The sequence below is a fragment of the Salmo trutta genome, chromosome 4 (assembly GCF_901001165.1).
Source record: "Salmo trutta chromosome 4, fSalTru1.1, whole genome shotgun sequence".
Taxonomy (NCBI): domain Eukaryota; kingdom Metazoa; phylum Chordata; class Actinopteri; order Salmoniformes; family Salmonidae; genus Salmo; species Salmo trutta.
The window spans coordinates 2,808,418-2,829,237 of NC_042960.1; the positions used below are offsets into that span (position 1 = coordinate 2,808,418).

General features: G+C 45.6%; 1 protein-coding gene across 2 annotated transcripts in view; it reads left to right on the plus strand.

The window, feature by feature from the left end:
• The first annotated feature begins 3,653 nt into the window (after positions 1 to 3,653).
• Positions 3,654 to 20,820, plus strand: part of LOC115191657 (rho GTPase-activating protein 7) — a 149,457-nt gene continuing 132,290 nt past the window's right edge. The window contains exons 1-4 of one of the 2 annotated variants that reach the window (XM_029749459.1): positions 3,654 to 4,429; positions 6,784 to 8,897; positions 15,627 to 15,794; positions 16,318 to 16,461. In XM_029749459.1, the coding sequence (XP_029605319.1) occupies positions 6,846 to 8,897; positions 15,627 to 15,794; positions 16,318 to 16,461 (2,364 nt within the window). In that variant the 5' untranslated portion in view covers positions 3,654 to 4,429; positions 6,784 to 6,845. The remainder of the gene's footprint in view (positions 4,430 to 6,783; positions 8,898 to 15,626; positions 15,795 to 16,317; positions 16,462 to 20,820) is intronic. The other variant, XM_029749460.1, reaches the window with a different exon arrangement.

A 20,820-nucleotide genomic window follows, 5' to 3' on the forward strand; every position in this document is an offset into this window, starting at 1 on the left:
TTAGGTTCTGAGACTGAGACAGGGTGTTCTTTGTGAATCAGTTGACCTTTGAAAACAAACAGTCAGTCCGTCTCCAGAGATGGAGTCCAGGGTTGGATGCCAATGAAGTCAAATATTGCCAATAGCTTTGTGTGTGTGTGTGTGTGTGTGTGTGTGTGTGTGTGTGTGTGTGTGTGTGTGTGTGTGTGTGTGTGTGTGTGTGTGTGTGTGTGTGTGTGTGTGTGTGTGTGTGTGTGTGTGTGTGTGTGTGTGTGTGTGTGTGCGTGTGTGTGTGTGTGTGTGCGCATGCGTGCGTGAGTCAGTGCATGCCGTGTATGTCTGCACGCAACTCTCTTGCCCAGGTGCCTGTGTCTGCATGCTTCTGTGAGAGCCAGTTAACACAAATAGAGGCCAGCTGTTGCCACAAAGCTTTGTCCAAACCCATGTAGAATACGTGCCTTGGATGCATGTTCAGCTCTCAGAACAGTACATTAACTGCATTGTTCTTAAAGAAGTGTTAAATGCTATGTCATACAATGTTGGTTAGTGTGTAAGTACAATAATAACACACTCGGATGATAAAATCTATTTTATTCGTGTCCAGCCGAACTCGTTTACCCTTGAACGCAAGAGCACGCGTGCACACACACACAAACACACACACACACCAAAGTCCTCTCTTAAGGCCCATGCACACAAAAACAGACATCCCAGAGAGAAGATAGCATGGATTATTTCAGCCTGGAAATTATTATGCTCTGTATCACTAGTAACTCGGACTTCCTGTTTCCCACGGTTGCCGGGGGTCTGACTATCAGCCGTAACCGACGGTCAAGACCCCCCTTACATTGACTTACTCCCACACAAGCATAGATACAGTCAGTCACATTACATACAGTACAACGCTTTTCTTGCTGTGTCACTCAAAGACACACACTTGCATGAACAGTTTCAGACATCTGTGAGCTATGTGTATTATGGGAGATGCCATAGGCATCCATAGTGTATGTTTTAAGATTTGTTGGAAAAAGTGAATGAAATGATCATGGTTTGGGTTGTATATGTATTTTTTAATCTACCCTTTAATCTGAGTGTACTTTCACAAGTGTTAAATGTTATTACAGCCTCTGCTAACTACTGGTCATGTACTGTACCGTAGAAAATGGCTGTTTGAGGTTGGCCTACAAAGACCACAGCAAAATGTTCTCTAAGCGTTCTTTGTAAAAGTGAGAACTTGATTGGCCCAGTTTTGGTAGGGATATGGATTTTCTTAATTTGTTCTTTTTTTGAATCACCCACATTTTCCTACGAGGGCTAGGCTAACTCTGCTTATCCTTCAGTGCTCACGATTTAGACTGGAATTTTTTGAATAATAAACTATATCAGCAAAGAATTTGAGACTGTTTCCTTTGGGCCCTCTGTGCGCCACTTAAGAAGTGGAGGGGAGCCGAGTGGGGGATTATAGGAGGCATCATGAATGGGGCTTTCTTCATCCTTTTCACCCCTCCCATGTGACCTGCCCCTCCCATGTGACCTAGCGAGAGGTCACATGACTGATGATCTCAGAATGTGTCCCTCCTCATCTTTCAGGAATAAATGGGGAAAAGTTGGTCCGTAGGTAGTGATTCATCTAGGATAAACACACACTCTCACACACTGTAACAAATTACACACACACACACACAGTCAGATATCCAAATATGCACTCAGTCATTTCCGATGATCCTCAGAACCACTGCAATACTGCGCTGGCCTCTCCACTTCACTAACCAGCCATAACCACACGCTAGTTACCGTCACCACGCTAGTTACCGTCACCACGCCAGTTACCGTCACCACGCTAGTTACCGTCACCACGCTAGTAACCATCACCACGCTAGTAACCGTCACCACACTAGATACCATCAACACGCTAGTTACTGTCATCACGCTAGTTACTGTCATCACGCTAGCTCTGTGATGAGTGCTAGTTACCGTCATCACGCTAGTTACCGTCATCATGCTAGCTCTGTGATTAGTACTAGTTCCTGTGACCAGTGCACCAAGCACATGCTGTGACGACAAATTAAACCTTGCATCCCCGACCATCTGTGTGTCTGTCATCACTATCTGGCCAAGTTGCAAAGTCAGAATCCCTGCCTAAAATCAGATTTTAAACCTTAACCCTAATCTTAACCACACTGCTAACTTTATGCCTAACACTCAACTTAAATTAAGATAAAAAATATATATGTATGTTTATATAAATGTACATTTTTACTTTGCAGCTTAGCCATGTAGTGGGAACCCTATGTGTCCCCTGAGACCCAAAATGGCGGGTCAGAAATAGGACAGCTTGAGTTTCCCACAGAGAGTTCTAAAAAGCAGAAGTCAAGATCTCCCCCAGGCCCCAGAGCCTCCCCTCCTCCCATCTGGATGACCCAGAAGAGGAAGAGGGGGCACAAGGGTGGAAAATAGTTTTTTGTTGTTGTTGGTGGGGGTTTGTCCGTTTTTCCCTTCCATTATCTGTTTTTGCTATAGCAACTGCTACCCTCAGGTCCATACTTCTAAAACCCAACAGAAAACAATCATAGACATTGACATCAACAACCAAGGGACTGTAAATGGAAATGGTGGAATTGGAATGACAGGTATGTTAGCCAGCTGAGACTGTAAGAGTCCGCGTGTAAAACAAACACATTTCCTATGGTCGGTCTTTTCATTCTGATGGTTTGAAGCACACAGACCATATCTCCTGGTTGTAAGTCAGGCTAGATTGGGCCTGTGAGACCCTTACAGAGGGTGGGGGGAGACCATGCCTGGGTGTGGAGTTCTGCAGTGCCTTTTACAACCCCGCAGTGCTTCACAGGACTACAGTCTACAGAGCTCTCGCAAAGTTACAACAACTAAACGGAGGGTTTCCTAAGCTTTTTGGTTTGGTAAGAGATGCCGTTTTGATTTCACTTGAGATATTCTCACTATGAAGCTGAAGCTGTGATATCAGAGCCCGGTAGTGTTCCTAACAAATGACATGTCTATATTAGGGAATGAATGGTCGGCACTCAAAAATGCGGTAAGATGTTTTGCTTTGAAGACTTCCTAAAAACACAGTGATTCTGAAGTCAAACTACCACTTTGCCCAGATGTGTTCTGTAAAGAAAAGGCACACAGCTCGTAGGCAGCGAAGTTAACAGTTCTCGCACAGAGTGGCATATTCTCCAGGAATGTCTGTAAACAAGTCATGCTTTAATGTCTTTTTTGGGGAGGTCGAGATGTTTGTGCAAGGATGCTTGTACAGTTACAGGGTGACATATGAAAAAAGAAAACCTCTCAGAAAGCCCTGCCAAAACATTACTGCAATCTCACTTGGCCCAAGGCCTGAGTTTTCACAGTGGTCTGTCTGTTACTAATCAAAACCAACTGGAGGGAGTCTTTCCCAGCTTAAGGAGAGAGAGTGTAAGAGAGAGTGTGAGAGAGAGTGTGAGAGTGAGAGTGAGAGTGAGAGTGAGAGTGAGAGTGTGAGAGTGAGAGTGAGAGTGAGAGTGAGAGTGAGAGTGTGAGAGAGAGAGAGAGAGAGAGAGAGAGAGAGAGAGTGAGAGTGAGAGTGTGAGAGAGAGAGAGAGAGAGAGAGAGAGAGAGAGAGAGAGTTGTCTTAACTCTGTGAAAGGGTGGAGTAAGAAAGTAGGATAAACAGCTGAGACGATCTCGTTGGCGTGGAGAGCCTTGGAAGAGCTGTGAGGGAACCAGGGAGAAAGACAGTGATTAGGATGTGACTGAGATTCCCTGTCAAACCAGCCAGGAGGCGGAGAAGAGAAGAGGTGGGATTGGACAGAGGGAGAGGAGGAGAGTGAGAGAACCCCCTCCTCCCACTCCAGCCCATTTCACCCCACCCATACTCCAGTCGTTCAGCGTCAGTGAAAACTCTAATGTGATCAAGATGGAAGCTCAAGCTATCTTTGGACTTTATACTGCGCTCCGGATTTTCGGCTGGCTCCTGGGGCTCCCTGCTCTCTGCTCCCAAAAAAGGGTAAAGTCAGCAATGGATTTGATATGAATCCGCAAACCCTGAGAGCATTCCTCGGGACATGGAATTAGGACCGACATCTCAGAAAAGGGGGGATTCGTTCCTTGAGAAAGGCTTGTAGGATTGGATTTGTCTGTCCCCTGACTTTGATGGATGGCTAACCCTTCAACCCCATAGTGTTTATCCTCTGTTATCTTCTGTTATTCAGTCTTATGTTGCTACTGTGTGGGACTGTGACAGTACCCTCTGTATTCTGGTGGAGTATTGACATCCAGGCATGTTGTGTGAAGTGGCACACGGATTACGCTAATTGTGTACATTTTACTTCTGTGTGAGAAGTTGTAATAAGTACGCAGTGCCCTCCCTAACTCAAGTGCCAGTTGATGTCAGAGGAGGAAGTCACCCCGGTTCACCCTCCATCCAACAGCAGTCCTGAGGATGCTTAAGGTATAGACTGACTAGAGTCTGACTAGAATCTTGTTTTGAGACTTCCTCTGGCAGCTTTCCCCCTAATAGAAGCATACACACACACACACACCTTTCCTACTGGCAATAGAATGCTCACAGCTCAAATGTCACTCCAAGTTCAAGGCAGTCAAAATGCTCAAAATGAACAGTCCCTGAAAAGAGATGATGATTAACATGGTAATCTGATGCTCCAGTTGTTGAGGCCAGAGGACAGATGTACAGACCTAGGGAACGTTTCCCATTCAGTGCAGATGGTGGATGAGCGATAAGATCTCCTAGCAACAGCCTTCACAGCCGTTCCTTTACATCTGCCGGTGGGGGTCTTCAGAGAACCATACAACGACCGGCTGGCAATTATATACACAGATATTGGGTTGATTACAAATTTCGCCCTATTCCCTATATAGTGCACTACCATATCCCTATGGGCCCTGGTCAGAAGTAGTGCACTACATAGGAAATAGGATGTCAAACCAAAGTCTTTCAAAACCTTGTTGTCTCCAATATATAGCACATACGTAATTGTGACGTGATTTATGGAATATATGCTTCTTTAATTTTTTAATGGGCAACTTCATCAGCTTTTGATAGATTGACACAATGTTTTAAAGAATCCTCCATTGTAATCCTTCCTTCTTATCACTTCTGTCGTAATGGTGCCAATTACCTTTTTTCTTTAACAGAAATGGTTGCTTATGTTACTGTGCTGCTCTGTTTAAGCCATAGTGGAGGCTGTCTGTCTGTCTGTGTGCATGTCCCTGTCTGTTTCTCTCTCTCTCTCTGCCTGTCTGCCTGTCTGCCTTTCTGCCTGTCTCCTCCATCACTGAGGTACGACATAGGCCAACAGCATTGTCCCATCAAAGTAAACAATTATTTAAGATTAGGGTTAAGGTTAAGATTTCAGTAAAGTGGTTAAGTCGCTTGGCATTTGTCAACCCAAAAACAAAAACTGTGTTACGGACTTATTATTATGCTTCCTCCATCACTGGAACTATGTAGGCCCTTCAGGCAGCCTCTTCCCCTCTGACATTCCCAGACAGTGAATATGGCTATCCAGAGGCTCGCAGCAAGAGACACACAAACACACACAGACACATTCACAAGCTGGAGGGTGAGACACACTAATAGTTCTGTTATGAATGGGTTAGAGTCATGTGACGCACAGTGGTTTCTTGACGACCTCGTCCCTGATGTGGACAAATTGTCCCGGGGCGTTGTTGGTCCTCTTCCTTTGTCATACTCATAAAATCCTTGACTAGACTTCATGGTGGAAATCTTCTTCCAAAATGTATTAAGCCGTTGGTGAAAGGGGTATGTATGGAGGCTTCCCAGCTCTTAATGTGTACACATGCAGGGTCTTAATCTGATCACCCTGTTCCAGGAGAACTGTCCTGCAATGCAGGAAATGTAAAACGTGTAGTGTATTTGAAGTTTAAAAAGGCTTCTGAAGTTTGTAATTTCCACTTTGAAATTTCAGACTCGATTTTCCCTTATGAAAAATGTGTCAACCACTTCCAAAAATCTCCATTAATTACAAACCACATAATAATTCACATTTCCTGTTGCTGCAGGATTATTTTCCTGATGTAGCAAACTGTCTCAAATGAATATCCTACATCTGTACAGTGCTTGATAGGGACTGTCTCAGTGTAATGTGTGTCCAATGTTTACAGTTTAAACTCAGGTTCACTGTCTTGTCTGGGAATGTTGAAATTAGGTTGAGAAGCAACTCTCTTCTCTTAACCAGTCGCATGTAAAACACTGGAAAAAGTCTCAGCACACTTTAATAATAGTGAGAAAATAAAAGCAAACCACTGTCTGAGAACTTGGTTTACCAGAAGTGGAAAGATGCTCATTACTGTCTCATAGTAGCAAGTGCAATTAACTATTCTGTTTTGTAATGTTAAAATCCTGTAAGGTTCATGATTGTTCCATGAATGCTTGACATGGGGTTCATAACTATAACAGTAACCTGGGTTCATGTCAGCTTGGGTTCACAACTATAGCAATGACCAGGGTCCATGACATCATACACAGACAACTCAGTTTATAATATCGCAAAGAACACAAACAGAACATGATTACAGTACTCTTATTAACCCCTCCTCTCTAAAGTTTGCTAACCCCATAACCTGAGTAACTCATAACCTGAGTAACTCATAACCAGAGTAACCCATAACCTGAGTAACCCATAATCTGAGTAACCCATAACCTGAGTAACCCATAACCTGAGTAACTCACAACCTGAGTAACTCACAACCTGAGTAACTCACAACCTGAGTAACTCATAACCTGAGTAACTGATTCCCGCCCCCTCTCTTTCTCTCTTACAGGAAGTTCAATAGAACTGCACCGTCTGGTCCGCCATTTTGGTTCTACGTCTTTAAAGGGCTCAATGGTTAGCTGTGGGAGTGCGCCCACCATGCTTGTCACCATACGGAAAAGAAGTTGGGAGGATCACGTGACTCACCGCTCCGGGTTACAGTACAGCTACGACGACCTGGACCTGGTCTGTTGCCATGGCGTCAACGGCAACGGGCCTAGGCTGGCATCGGAGGGGTCCAAGCAGGGGCGCAGGGAACGATGTGCCTCCATGCCGGAGTGCTGTCACCGGCCACGCCCCGATGGCCTCAACAATGGGCCGGGTCACACATTGGAGTTTGTGACCTCGGTCAACGTGGAGGACAATGGCAATCACTCTGAGCCGGGGCACATGATGTCAGCAGGCGACTTTGATTCAACTGTTGTCCCTGTGTTCCAGGCTGTGCTGGTAGACGGCACTGATGTGGCTGTTGATGATGATGATGACCTCACCGGGAGGCTGACGGAGTCTGAACCTGGAGGAATGCCGGACGCCGGTGAGGACTCAGTTGGCAGCCAATCTCACTGTGACCTGGGCAATGGGATTCTTCAGCCAAAGTCAAACATCATCTGTACTGCAGACAGCGGTCGTAAGGATGAGGATGACATTGAGGATGGCACCGATGAAAACGAGCATACTAACGTTGTTGACGACCGTGTTGCAATCGTTGTTCAATCTGTCTCTGTTGACGAAGGACAAAGGGTCTCTATCTGTCCGGACAATGGATTTTCACTGGCCTTTTCTGTTGGTGAGAGAACTGGCAGACATCCAGAACTCCTGGAGAGAATGGCCGACCATACAGACGGTCAGGTTGGACTTCCAGAACCCTTAGTGGACACACAGACCCAGTCTCCTCATACTGAAGTTGAACCACGAGAGGACCTCTCCACCTTGGATGAAAGCAACATTACTGACCCGGGTAAAAGAACAGGAGCAACACAGCCAGCGGCCATTTTGAATTCCTCAAATAAACCAGAGTGCAATAGTGATGTAATATCAGATGTTAACGTGGAGATCTTGGAAGCTCCTGTTGCAGACGTTATGGAGGGGGAAGCTATGGAGGAAGACGTTGAGAGTAAAGCCTTAGAATGGAAGGCTGAGGATAGTGTTGAAGATGCTGACGGATTGAATGTTCAGAGGAAAATGTATGAAAGTCGTGATAAATTTGACCAGATTCTGAGGGGACAACGTGCTGTGTCAGTGGATGGCAGACAAACAGAACAAGAGCAGCATGATAGCATGAGGACTGATGATGGTTGTGAAATAGCTCAGGACCAGACAGTGTTGAGAAAGGAGGATGTTGACATGGTGGAGATGGAAGGGACCCGAGGAGAGGAAAGGGCTCTGGAAATGGGCAGGGAGAAAACCCCAGAGGATAAGGCAAGTGTAGAGTCTGTGAATGCTCTGTGTGTCACAGTGCAACGTTCTGAGGACCTGGACAGACGCCCATTAGCTGGACAGCAGAATCTTGAAAGTTCAAAAATGGACGGAATACAGAAACGTACTACCATAGAGGACACGGATCGTCCAATGATACAGGTGCATTCTGATGACCTCACAGTGGAGAATAGGAGTAGTGGCTTGGGGTCCAAAGACTCAACGTGTTCCGAAGAACTAACCTCGGCTGTAACAGCCCAAGGTCAGCACAGCGATGGTGGCTCAAAGCTGGACACCATCCATGAGATTAACCAATCCGAAGAGTATAACTCAGTCCTACTGGGGAGACAAGGGGCTTCGGACATGGGTATACCCACCTCTCCAGCAGCCCGGCTGCCCAATATGGACACTCTCAGTCAACCAACGTGTCCTAAGGAGGCAAATGAGACCTTGCTGGAGAGATGCCATGGCAACCAAGCCCCTGTTAAACAATTATGTGAGTCACCTGTTTTAGAGGCAGCAGCCGGTCAGAAAGAACAGGACAGGCCTGGTGATACACAAGCTATAACGGAGGCAATTGAGGAAGTAGCGCATCCAGGTAACCACGGCAACACTCACCTTGGCGACAAGGCTTCAGACGTGAAGCGAGAGGCCAAATGCGGGGATGACAAGGGGGAGGACCATGTGGTGAAACTTCGCGCTAGAAAGGTAAGCTATAAATTCAGTTCTCCGTTGCATGGGGGTCAGGATTTGCTGGTGTGTGTGTGTGTGTGTGTGTGTGTGTGTGTGTGTGTGTGTGTGTGGGTGGATGGGTGGGTGGTGGAGGCGGCCGTCTGTGCGCGTGTGTTAGGAAGTGTCCGTGTGTACACTCACTATGTTCCGTATTTTGCTGTTGTTTATGAGTGTGTGCTGAGTAGTACTGCGCTATGTAGTCCCTTTCTTACTGTCAGTTATTGGGCGGTGGTGAACGTTAAGCCCAGCACATAAATCATTATGTCCCGCGCTGTGCCTGGCGTGCCTCTCGGAAAACAATGACTTCACTTTCACATGCCTACCCATCTGTGACTACATTTGGGGATCTGTAAAATGTTCTACACTTTCCCAATGTTCTGCTGCAAAACAAGTTCCTATAAGGGCATGGAAGTTGTGTGTGAGGGCACTGGAAACACATAGCCAGAGACGGAGTGGCCATAGGGCAATTCTGGCAAATGCCAGATGGGCTGGTCCAACTTTAGCTCAGTGGATCTAAACATTTTTGGGCTAATATTTGGAAAGAAATGGTCTAGTGTGGTGACCTGAATGCCTGGGCCGATATCTGGTCCCAGTCCACCCCTGCACACAGCGCTGGGTGGCAGTAGCTACAGCAGCCAGAACAGCCGTAGCTTAGCATCCCTGAGGTGAAAGACTCAAACCGCGCTGAGCCAAATACCTCACACACTGTTTGTACACCATTAACCTTAGTGCTAGCTAGCCTGTCAAATACCTTGCACTGTTATACCATTATCCGCGGTACTAGCTCGCCCTGTCAAATGCCAAATACTTTGCACTGTTTATACACCATTAGCCAAAGTGCTAGCCTGTCTGGAACGACCTAAGGCTGTTAGTACATAGTTAGCAGTAGTGCCAGCCTGTTGGCAAAAACCAAATATCAAATACCTGAGACTGTTTATCTACTATTAGCTGTAGTGCTAGCCCTTAGCGAACAACCACAACAGAACCATATTTACAGAGTCGTTAGGCCTATTTACGAGTCTGCTTGTTTTTATTAGGCACATTGGAGAGGGACTCCGCCCAAGCACAACACTCATGCCACGTACTACGCTCCTTCCAGACATACTCTTCACTGTTGTGGTTGTCGCTCGCCTTGCCACAACGTCAAGCCATGTCACGGTACATATGGTGAAACACCTACGTAGTTAGCGGTCAGAGTTGTGACATTTTCTAAACGGATGTAGTCCCTGATGGCCTCTAAAGAGAGAGTGGTTGATTGCCTTGTTGAATGAGTAATGGGTGTAGTCTTTAACTTTCCTCATCTAAACGATGATGCCCCATGCGTTGACACCGTTGATGTCCTCCAGTACAATCTGTAGACGGATAGTCAAAAGGCTGGGAAATTGCATAATGCCTCTAGGCTTGATGTGGCGTTGCTTCAACATAAATCTCACGTTTGCGTAGCATTTTTCAGTGCCAAAAACCATCCCAAAGCCTGTGAGATCACTGTCCTCAGAAAACATAGAAAACCCATGAAGCTTTTATTGTGGACATCTCCGGTTTCAATCTCCGACTGAAAAGAATTCCACTGTGATTTAAAGGTGGGGAGGTTGCAAAGACAATCTATTTGTCATACGGGAAAGAGTTGTCTGACGTTACCACAGCGTTCGAGTACTTTTGCGCTGCGTGCGGCCAATTTACTTAGCAAATATGCACTCGAGTAGGTCAGTTAGAGAAGCTCCAGGTCTGACTCAGGGTTTCCCCTCTCTCTCCTCTCTCTCTCTCTCTCTCTCTCTCTCTCTCAACCTTCTCCTAGGCAATAGAGGCATATAACGGATCCAATATATCAGTGTCCTATACACCCCCAGCGTGTGAACGAGAGATGGCTCAGATATGGATCATTGTACAGAGCCGCTTATTTGCTTCATCAACACAGCAACAACACAGGACCAGATACTGGCTCAAATATGGTTATTTTTAGACATCTACATTTGGAGGACATAGGAGAGAGAGGGGGGAGGGGACAGAGAGACAGAGAGAGAGAGAGAGAGAGCTTCAGGGAGAGACAGAGAGAGAGAGAGCTTCAGGGAGAGAAAGACAGAGAGAGAGAGAGAGAGAGAGAGAGAGAGAGAGAGAGAGAGAGAGAGAGAAAGCTTCAGGGAGAGAAAGACAGAGAGAGAGAGACAGAGACAGAGAGAGACAACAGGAAGTGTCTAACTGTGTAAGAGAGAGAAACCCCCGAAGACAACACTGTTTGAGGAAAACCAAAACCACTGGAATTGCCCCTTCAAAAACACATGCTGTTTTTTTACCCCATCATTGTTGCTGTTGTTGTTGTTGACTTCTGACCCAGCCATCTATGTTCATTCAACAAACCTCCACAAAGAAATCATTGTCGCATTGGATTGCAGCGAGACGTCGGGACGCACACAGCGAGCCCTTACATAGAGGGAAAAGTTAAGCATCATCATGCCATGAACATTTCCATTACATAGGCTACATAGTTAAGGTCTGTGTATCCAATAGGAACTGCTCTGACAGCCTAATTCAGTGAACATTTTGCAATAAGACAGAAGGACGCCCATCTCCTCACAAACACGTACATGCATGTACACACACACACACACACACACACACACACACACACACACACACACACACACACACACACACACACACACACACACACACATCTCATAAAATGATTCCAGAGGTCTGTTTGTGCAAATTGTAACAGGGTTTCTTTGGAACTAATAATCCAGCCCTTCTGATGTCATCCCAGCACTTTCTGTAGATGGGCATAGAAAGCAAAAAGCCCCACCCAGAGAGGAGAAAGAGGAGGGATGGATGGAGGGAGGGCGAGAGGAGGCATGGAATGAGAGAAAAGGAGGAGTGGAAGGATGGAGGATAGGGGAGGGGAGAGGGATACAGTTGAGGGGGGATGCAGACAGAGAGAGAGAGAGAGAGAGAGAGAGAGAGAGAGAAGGAGAGGAGAGAGACAGAGAGAGAGGAGAGAGACAGAGAGAGAAAGCGAGAGAGAGAGAGAGAGAGAGAGAAAGAAGGAGAGAGAGGAGAGAGACAGAGAGAGAGAGAGAGAGAGAGAGAGAGGCAGGAGAAAACAAGGAGAAGGAGAAAAATCAATAGAAGGGAAAAGAGAAAGATGCCACACGTCTTAATGCAGATAGACCACCTGAGGTCAGTGTAAGACCTGCTATGACAGACAGGCCAGCTGAGATTAGTATAATACCTGCTATGACAGACAGGCCACCTGATAGGTCAGTGTAAGACCTGCTATGACAGACAGACTACCTGATGAGTCAGTGTAAGACCTGCTATGACAGACAGGCCACCTGAGTTCAGTGTAAGACCTGCTATGACAGACAGGCCACCTGATAGGTCAGTATAAGACCTGCTATGACAGACAGACCACCTGATGAGTCAGTGTAAGACCTGCTATGACAGACAGACCACCTGATAGGTCAGTATAAGACCTGTTATGACAGACAGGCCACCTGATAGGTCAGTATAAGACCTGCTATGACAGACAGACCACCTGATAGGTCAGTGTAAGACCTGCTATGACAGACAGACCACCTGATAGGTCAGTGTAAGACCTGCTATGACAGACAGGCCACCTGAAATCAGTATAAGACCTGCTATGACAGACAGACCACCTGATAGGTCAGTGTAAGACCTGCTATGACAGACAGGCCACCCGATAGGTCAGTATAAGACCTGCTATGACAGACAGACCACCTGATGAGTCAGTGTAAGACCTGCTATGACAGACAGACCACCTGAGATCAGTATAAGACCTGCTATGACAGTCAGGCCACCCGATAGGTCAGTATAAGACCTGCTATGACAGACAGGCCAGCTGATAGGTCAGTGTAAGACCTGCTATGACAGACAGGCCACCTGAGATTAGTATAAGACCTGCTATGACAGACAGACCACCTGATAGGTCAGTGTCAGACATGCTATGGCAGACAGGCCACCTGATAGGTCAGTGTAAGACCTGCTATGACAGACAGACCACCTGATAGGTCAGTATAAGACCTGCTATGACAGACAGGCCACCTGATAGGTCAGTGTAAGACCTGCTATGACAGACAGACCACCTGATAGGTCAGTATAAGACCTGCTATGACAGACAGGCCACCTGATAGGTCAGTGTAAGACCTGCTATGACAGACAGGCCACCTGATAGGTCAGTGTAAGACCTGCTATGACAGACAGACCACCTGATAGGTCAGTATAAGACCTGTTATGACAAACAAGCCACCTGTTGAGTCAGTATAAGACCTGTTATGACAAACAGGCCACCTGATAGGTCAGTATAAGACCTGTTATGACAAACAGGCCACCTGATAGGTCAGTTTAAGACCTGTTATGACAAACAGGCCACCTGATAGGTCAGTGTAAGACCTGCTATGACAGACAGACCACCTGATAGGTCAGTATAAGACCTGTTATGACAGACAGGTCACCTGATAGGTCAGTATAAGACCTGCTATGACAGACAGACCACCTGATAGGTCAGTGTAAGACCTGCTATGACAGACAGACCACCTGATAGGTCAGTGTAAGACCTGCTATGACAGACAGACCACCTGATAGGTCAGTGTAAGACCTGCTATGACAGACAGGCCACCTGATAGGTCAGTATAAGACCTGCTATGACAGACAGACCACCTGATGAGTCAGTGTAAGACCTGCTATGACAGACAGACCACCTGAGATCAGTATAAGACCTGCTATGACAGTCAGGCCACCCGATAGGTCAGTATAAGACCTGCTATGACAGACAGGCCAGCTGATAGGTCAATGTAAGACCTGCTATGACAGACAGGCCACCTGAGATTAGTATAAGACCTGCTATGACAGACAGACCACCTGATAGGTCAGTGTCAGACATGCTATGACAGACAGGCCACCTGATAGGTCAGTGTAAGACCTGCTATGACAGACAGACCACTTGATAGGTCAGTATAAGACCTGCTATGACAGACAGACCACCTGATAGGTCAGTGTAAGACCTTCTATGACAGACAGGCCACCTGATAGGTCAGTATAAGACCTGCTGTGACAGACAGGCCACCTGATAGGTCAGTGTAAGACCTGCTATGACAGACAGACCACCCTATAGGTCAGTATAAGACCTGTTATGACAGACAGGCCACCTGATAGGTCAGTGTAAGACCTGCTATGACAGACAGGCCACCTGATAGGTCAGTGTAAGACCTGCTATGACAGACAGACCACCTGATAGGTCAGTATAAGACCTGTTATGACAAACAGGCCACCTGTTGAGTCAGTATAAGACCTGTTATGACAAACAGGCCACCTGATAGGTCAGTATAAGACCTGTAATGACAAACAGGCCACCTGATAGGTCAGTATAAGACCTGTTATGACAAACAGGCCACCTGATAGGTCAGTGTAAGACCTGCTATGACAGATAGACCACCTGATGAGTCAGTATAAGACCTGTTATGACAAACAGGTCACCTGATAGGTCAGTATAAGACCTGTTATGACAAACAGGCCATCTGATAGGTCAGTGTAAGACCTGCTATGACAGACAGACCACCTGATAGGTCAGTGTAAGACCTGCTATGACAAACAGACCACCTGATAGGTCAGTATAAGACCTGCAGGTTAACAGAGGAGAATAAAATAAGTGAGTGAAGAAGAAAGTGAAAGAGTGGTGGCAAGGAGAAGGGAGGAAAGACAACAGGAAGGGATGTTGTAATAAAAAAAGGATATGAAAGGATATAATTGGAGAGGGGGGGGGCTTTTCGGTGGAAAATGTTAGAAGAAAAAGGAGGGAATGGTGGAAGAGAACCAAAAAGAGAGAGAGAGAGACAAGGAGAGGGCATGAGAGGTTGCCCAATTAATTTGAGTGCATCTGAGGATCCCATTCCAGGATTCTATCAAAGTATTTCTGTGGTCTACATGATATTGAATCAAAGCCTTAGTTGATATATATCTCTGGCATGCACTACATCAGACCTTTCCTGTCTCATTCACCAGGCCACAATTCAATCAAACACACATAAGAAAACTGCTCAACATAATGCTTTCAGAGGGCTAAGAGAAAAAACGTAACTAAACAGTGAAGTCCCTGTCTGTGTTATGTATTATGTATTAGAGTTGACATACATATACATATACCTGCTCCCTTCCCTTAAAAAGAGAGCAAGAGAGGACATGACTAAAGATGAACAGGCTTATTAGATGATAGTCAGTTAGCTTTATCTAACCACAAAGTGGAAGGACCATCAGAAGAAAGAAAGAACCGAAGCCTAGAGTATCCTTTAGCTGTTTATGCCCAGTAAAGACACAATATAAATCTCGCATTATCACTGATGTTCTCCTTGAATCAAAAATAGTCAAATATAGAGCGGCAAGTTGCCGGTTAAGAGCATTGGGCCACTAACAGAAACATTGCTGGTTCAAATCCCTGAGCTGACTTGGTGAACAATCTGTCGATGTGCCCTTGAGCAAGGCACTTAACCCTAATTTATCCTGTAAGTCGCTCTGTATAATAGCGTCTGCTAAATGATTAAAATGTAAATCAATAACACTGATTCCATATATTTTAAGTACAAATAATCTTTCCCTCCCTCTCTCTCTCTGTCTCTCTCTCTCTCTCTCTCTCTCTCTCTCCCTTCCTCCTTCCCTCCCTGCCTCCCTCCCATCCTCCCTGCCTCCCACCTGTAGAGCTCTAGAGAGGAGCAGGAGCGTTCTCGTCTGGACTCTATGGTGTTACTGCTGATGAAGCTAGACCAGCTGGACCAGGAGATCGACACGGCCCTCAGTGCCTCCTCCTCCTCCTCCTCCTCCTCCTCCATGGCCATCACCCCCACCCTCAGAAGACACCACCGACGGGTCAGTACCAGGACACAGAGACAACTTTTACAATTTACAATATTGTCTCTAATTCTAGACATTCCGTTACATAGCATTTTTTAAATATTCCCCATTTAATGTTAATGGGGGGCTAACATGGCCGCCATAGAATGTTGAAGTGTCATGTAAATGCATCATAATACAGAAACCTCAATGTCCCAACTCTCTAAATACATGGCTCTGTCAGTAACTAGCTAGACGTTACAGGAGACAGTCAGTACCTAGCTAGCTTCAGGAGAACCTAATACTAATCTGGCTAGCTTCAGGAGAACCTAATATTAACCTGGCTAGCTTTAGGAGAACCTAATACTAACCTGGCTAGCTTTAGGAGAACCTAATACTAATCTGGCTAGCTTCAGGAGAACCTAATATTATCCTGGCTAGCTTTAGGAGAACCTAATACTAACCTGGCTAGCTTCAAGATAATAAGTAATAGAAATAGCCGTAAACTATTGCTCTAAAGTTTATCTCTAAACCAATCAATGTCCTTCCTCGGTTGCAGGAAGTGGACTTAGACTCAGTAAAGGCCGTTGGGACAGTGTCAAGCACTTCTCAGTCTGTGAATACTCCACAACAGCATCAAGTATCCACTACTCTGACCTCCGCTAGGCCGACTGCTGCTCCCGGGACCAAACCAAAGACTGGGGTAAATCAGTCAATCATTGTGATGCTTACGCTTTAACCCAGATTTCAACCTCAAATCAACGATATAGGGTGTCAAGGTTTTGGGGATCATTTCAATTGAAGTGTTAGGTTTGGTCACATTTTAACCTACCATTTCAAACAAAATCCACAGCAGGGTCTCAAGGCTTTGTTTGTGACGGATCTGTCAAACAACAACAGAGGTTTTAAGGTTTGGTTTATTTCAAGGCAAATTCACGTTTTGTGACGGATCTGTCAAAGTTGATGTCAGTCAAAAGTGTAAAGGATCTCTGGTTCGTTCTAACCTGACATCTGTCTCTTAATGGATCTCTGGTTCGTTCTAACCTGACATCTGTCTCTTAATGGATCTCTGGTTCCTTTTAACCTAAAATCTGTCTCTTAATGGATCTCTGGTTCGTTCTAGCCTGAAATCTGTCTCTTAATGGATCTCTGGTTTGTTCTAACCTGAAATCTGCCTCTTAATGGATCTCTGGTTTTGTCTAGCCTGAAATCTGTCTCTTAATGGATCTCTGGTTTGTTCTAACCTGAAATCTGCCTCTTAATGGATCTCTGGTTTTGTCTAGCCTGAAATCTGCCTCTTAATGGATCTCTGGTTTTGTCTAGCCTGAAATCTGTATCTTAATGGATCTCTGGTTCGTTCTAACCTGAAATCTGTCTCTTCATGAATTTCTGGTTTTGTCTAGGCTGAAATCTGTCTCTTAATGGATCTCTGGTTCGTTCTAGCCTGAAATCTGTCTCTTAATGGATCTCTGGTTTGTTCTAACCTGAAATCTGCCTCTTAATGGATCTCTGGTTTTGTCTAGCCTGAAATCTGCCTCTTAATGGATCTCTGGTTTTGTCTAGCCTGAAACCTGTATCTTAATGGATCTCTGGTTCGTTCTAACCTGAAATCTGTCTCTTCATGAATTTCTGGTTTTGTCTAGGCTGAAATCTGTCTCTTAATGGATCTCTGGTTCGTTCTAGCCTGAAATCTGTCTCTTAATGGATCTCTGGTTTGTTCTAACCTGAAATCTGCCTCTTAATGGATCTCTGGTTTTGTCTAGCCTGAAATCTGTCTCTTAATGGATCTCTGGTTTTGTCTAGCCTGAAATCTGTATCTTAATGGATCTCTGGTTCGTTCTAACCTGAAATCTGTCTCTTAATGAATCTCTGGTTCCACCTGTCTCTTAATCTCTGGTTTTGTTCATCCTGAAATCTGTCTCTTAATGCGTCGGCCGGCTAGTCGCTCAACTGAGCAGCTATAGAAGGAGGTACGGGGCATTTAACACCAGGCCAACTGTGTGATTAGGTTTAGACCCCATCGGAGAAGGGAGAGAAGGCTTATTGGCTTTCTTTACACACCTCAAGTCCCTCCAATCCCTCTGTCTGTGTCTGTTTACTATACAGTCCCTTGAGGAGTGTTTGCAGTGCACTTAGTGAGCTGGCAAGGCACAAGGCACGCACTAAAACCCAGAGAGGATCTCACAGACGGATGGAGGGATGGACAGACAGACAGTGAACACACACGCACGCGCACACACAGACACACACACACAAACACACACACACAATCACACACAGAGTGACTCTGACTGGTAGGAATGTGGCCCAGCCATTCCGAGGGCCTGGTTCCTTGGCAGACTGCTAAAGCCCGTAATTAGCAGGTTCCTGGGTCTTGAGCCACCTCGCCCAACAAAAGGGTCAAGGGGGGGGGGGCTGGGGTCGTGACAGGACAGACCAAGTGGGGCGAAGGGGGCCGAGGGAGGGGGTGGGACTTTGTTCAAGAGAGATTTACATCTTGACCTCTTTAGTCGCTCACTTAATGGCTTTTTTGTCTGACTGTGTTGTCTTTGTGTTTTTGGGACAAGCACACAATGAACACACAGGTGGGTTGACCATTTCTTGGACAAATTTTCGGGGACTGAATCACTTTATCCAGTGTTTGTTTTTGGCTGTTGTCTTGTGATTGAGGGGACGCTGAATTAGACTGCTATTCTATTGACAAATTGCCACATAGAAAGACATATAACATTATGAGTTGTTAAAAAGAAATGATATCAAAGGTTATGCTCTTATCTGTTGTTTACAAAAGCAACAGAAGTTTTTTGGGGTTCCAGGGTTCACTTCCGCTCCTCTTCAAAAAGCTGTTAAAAAGTTTATTTCAAAGGTTATGGTCTTTTAACAAGTAATTCAACACTTGAGAATGGAAGAAGGTCGTTACACAGAATCTATCGCTTAATCTAGTGATTTATTTGTTATTTATCAGCACAGAATTGTGCTTTCCAGACAAAATACTAGATAGGTGATTGGCTTTGTATCTTTAAACAGGAAAAACAGATTTCTGTGTTATCTGTTGTCATTGCTCTTCCATATATAAAATCAGCAAAAAAATAAACGTCCTCTCACTGTCAACTGCGTTTATTTTCACCAACTTAACATAAGTTAAGTAAATATTTGGATGAATATAACAAGATTCAATAACTGAGAAATAAACTGAACAAGTTCCACAGACATGTGACTAACAGAAATGGAATAATGTGTCCCTGAAAAAAGGGGGGGGGGGTCAAAATCAAAAGTAACATTCAGTATCTGGTGTGGCTTCCAGCTGCATTAAGTACTGCAGTACATCTCCTCGTGGACTGCACCAGATTTGCCAGTTCTTGCTGTGAGATGTTACCCCACTCTTCCACCAAGGCACCTGCAAGTTCCCATACATTTCTGGGGGGAATGGCCCTAGCCCTCACCCTCCGATCCAACAGGTCCCGGACGTGCTCAATGGGATTGAGATCCAGGCTCTTCGCTGGCCATGGCAGAACACTGACATTCCTGTCTTGCAAGAAATCCCGCACATAACAAGCAGTATGACTGGTGGCATTGTCATGCTGGAGGGTCATGTCAGGATGAGCCTGCAGGAAGGGTACCACATGATGGAGGAGGATGTCTTCCCTGTAACACACAGCATTGAGATTGCCTGCAATGAAAACAAGCTCAGTCAGATGATGCTGTGACACACCGCTCCAGACCATGACGGACCCTCCATCTCCAATTCGATCCCGCTCCAGAGTACAGGCTTTGGTGTAACGCTCATTCCTTTGACGATAAACGCGAATCCGACCATCACCCCTGGTGAGATAAAACCGCGACTCGTCAGTGAAGAGCCCTTTTTGCCAGTCCTGTCTGGTCCAGCGACGGTGGGTTTGTGCCCATAGGCAACATTGTTGCCGGTGATGTCTGGTGAGGACCTGCCTTACAACAGGCCTACAAGCCCTCGGTCCAGCCTCTCACAGCCTATTGCGGACAGTCTGAGCACTGATGGAGGGATTGTGCGTTCCTGGTGTAACTCGGGCAGTTGTTGTTGCCATCCTGTACCTGTCCCGCAGGTGTGATGTTCGGATGTACCGATCCTGTGCAGGTGCTGTTACAAGTGGTCTGCCACTGCGAGGATGATCAGCTGTCCGTCCTGTCTCCCTGTAGCGCTGTCTTAGGCGTCTCACAGTACGGACATCGCAATTTATTGCCCTGGCCACATCTGCAGTCCTCATGCCTCCTTGCAGCAAACCTAATGCACGTTCACACAGATGAGCAGGGACCCTGGGCATCTTTCTTTTGGTGTTTTTCAGAGTCAGTAGAAAGGCCTCTTCAGTGTCCTAAGTTTTCATAACTGTGACCTTAATTGCCTACCGTCTGTAAGCTGTTAGTGTCTTAATGACCGTTCCACAAGTGGATGTTCATTAATTGTTCATGGTTAATTGAACAAGCATGGGAAACAGTATTCAAACTCTTTACAATGAAGATCTGGGAAGTTATTTGGATTGTTACGAATTATCTTTGAAAGATAGGTCCTGAAAAAGGGACGTTTCTTTTTTCGCTGAGTTAATGTGTTATGTATGTCAAAACCTGAAGAAGAGTTTTAGATAAAAAAGGTTGGTTTTTATTTTATTATTTTTTACATGCATTTCACATTCAGCCTCTATCTAGCAGTGCCGGTCTACAGACCAAAGGTTGAGATGAGAAGTTTATAGTTTTATTCTTAGACACGTGTCTTATTGTTCTTTAGTGATGTTGTAACTGCAGACCTGTTCCAGGCCTTATAGACAGACTTCCATGAGCTGAAGAGACGAACTGAAGAGACGAACTGAAGAGACGAACTGAAGAGACAAACTGAAGAGACGAGCTGAAGAGACGAGCTGAAGAGACGAGCTGAAGAGACGAACCGAAGAGACGAGCCGAAGAGACGAGCTGAAGAGACGAGCTGAAGAGACGAGCTCAAGAGATGTGCTGAAGAGATGAACTGAAGAGACGAGCTAAAGTGACAAACTAAAGAGACGAACTCAAGAGGCAAACTAAATAGATGTGCTAAAGT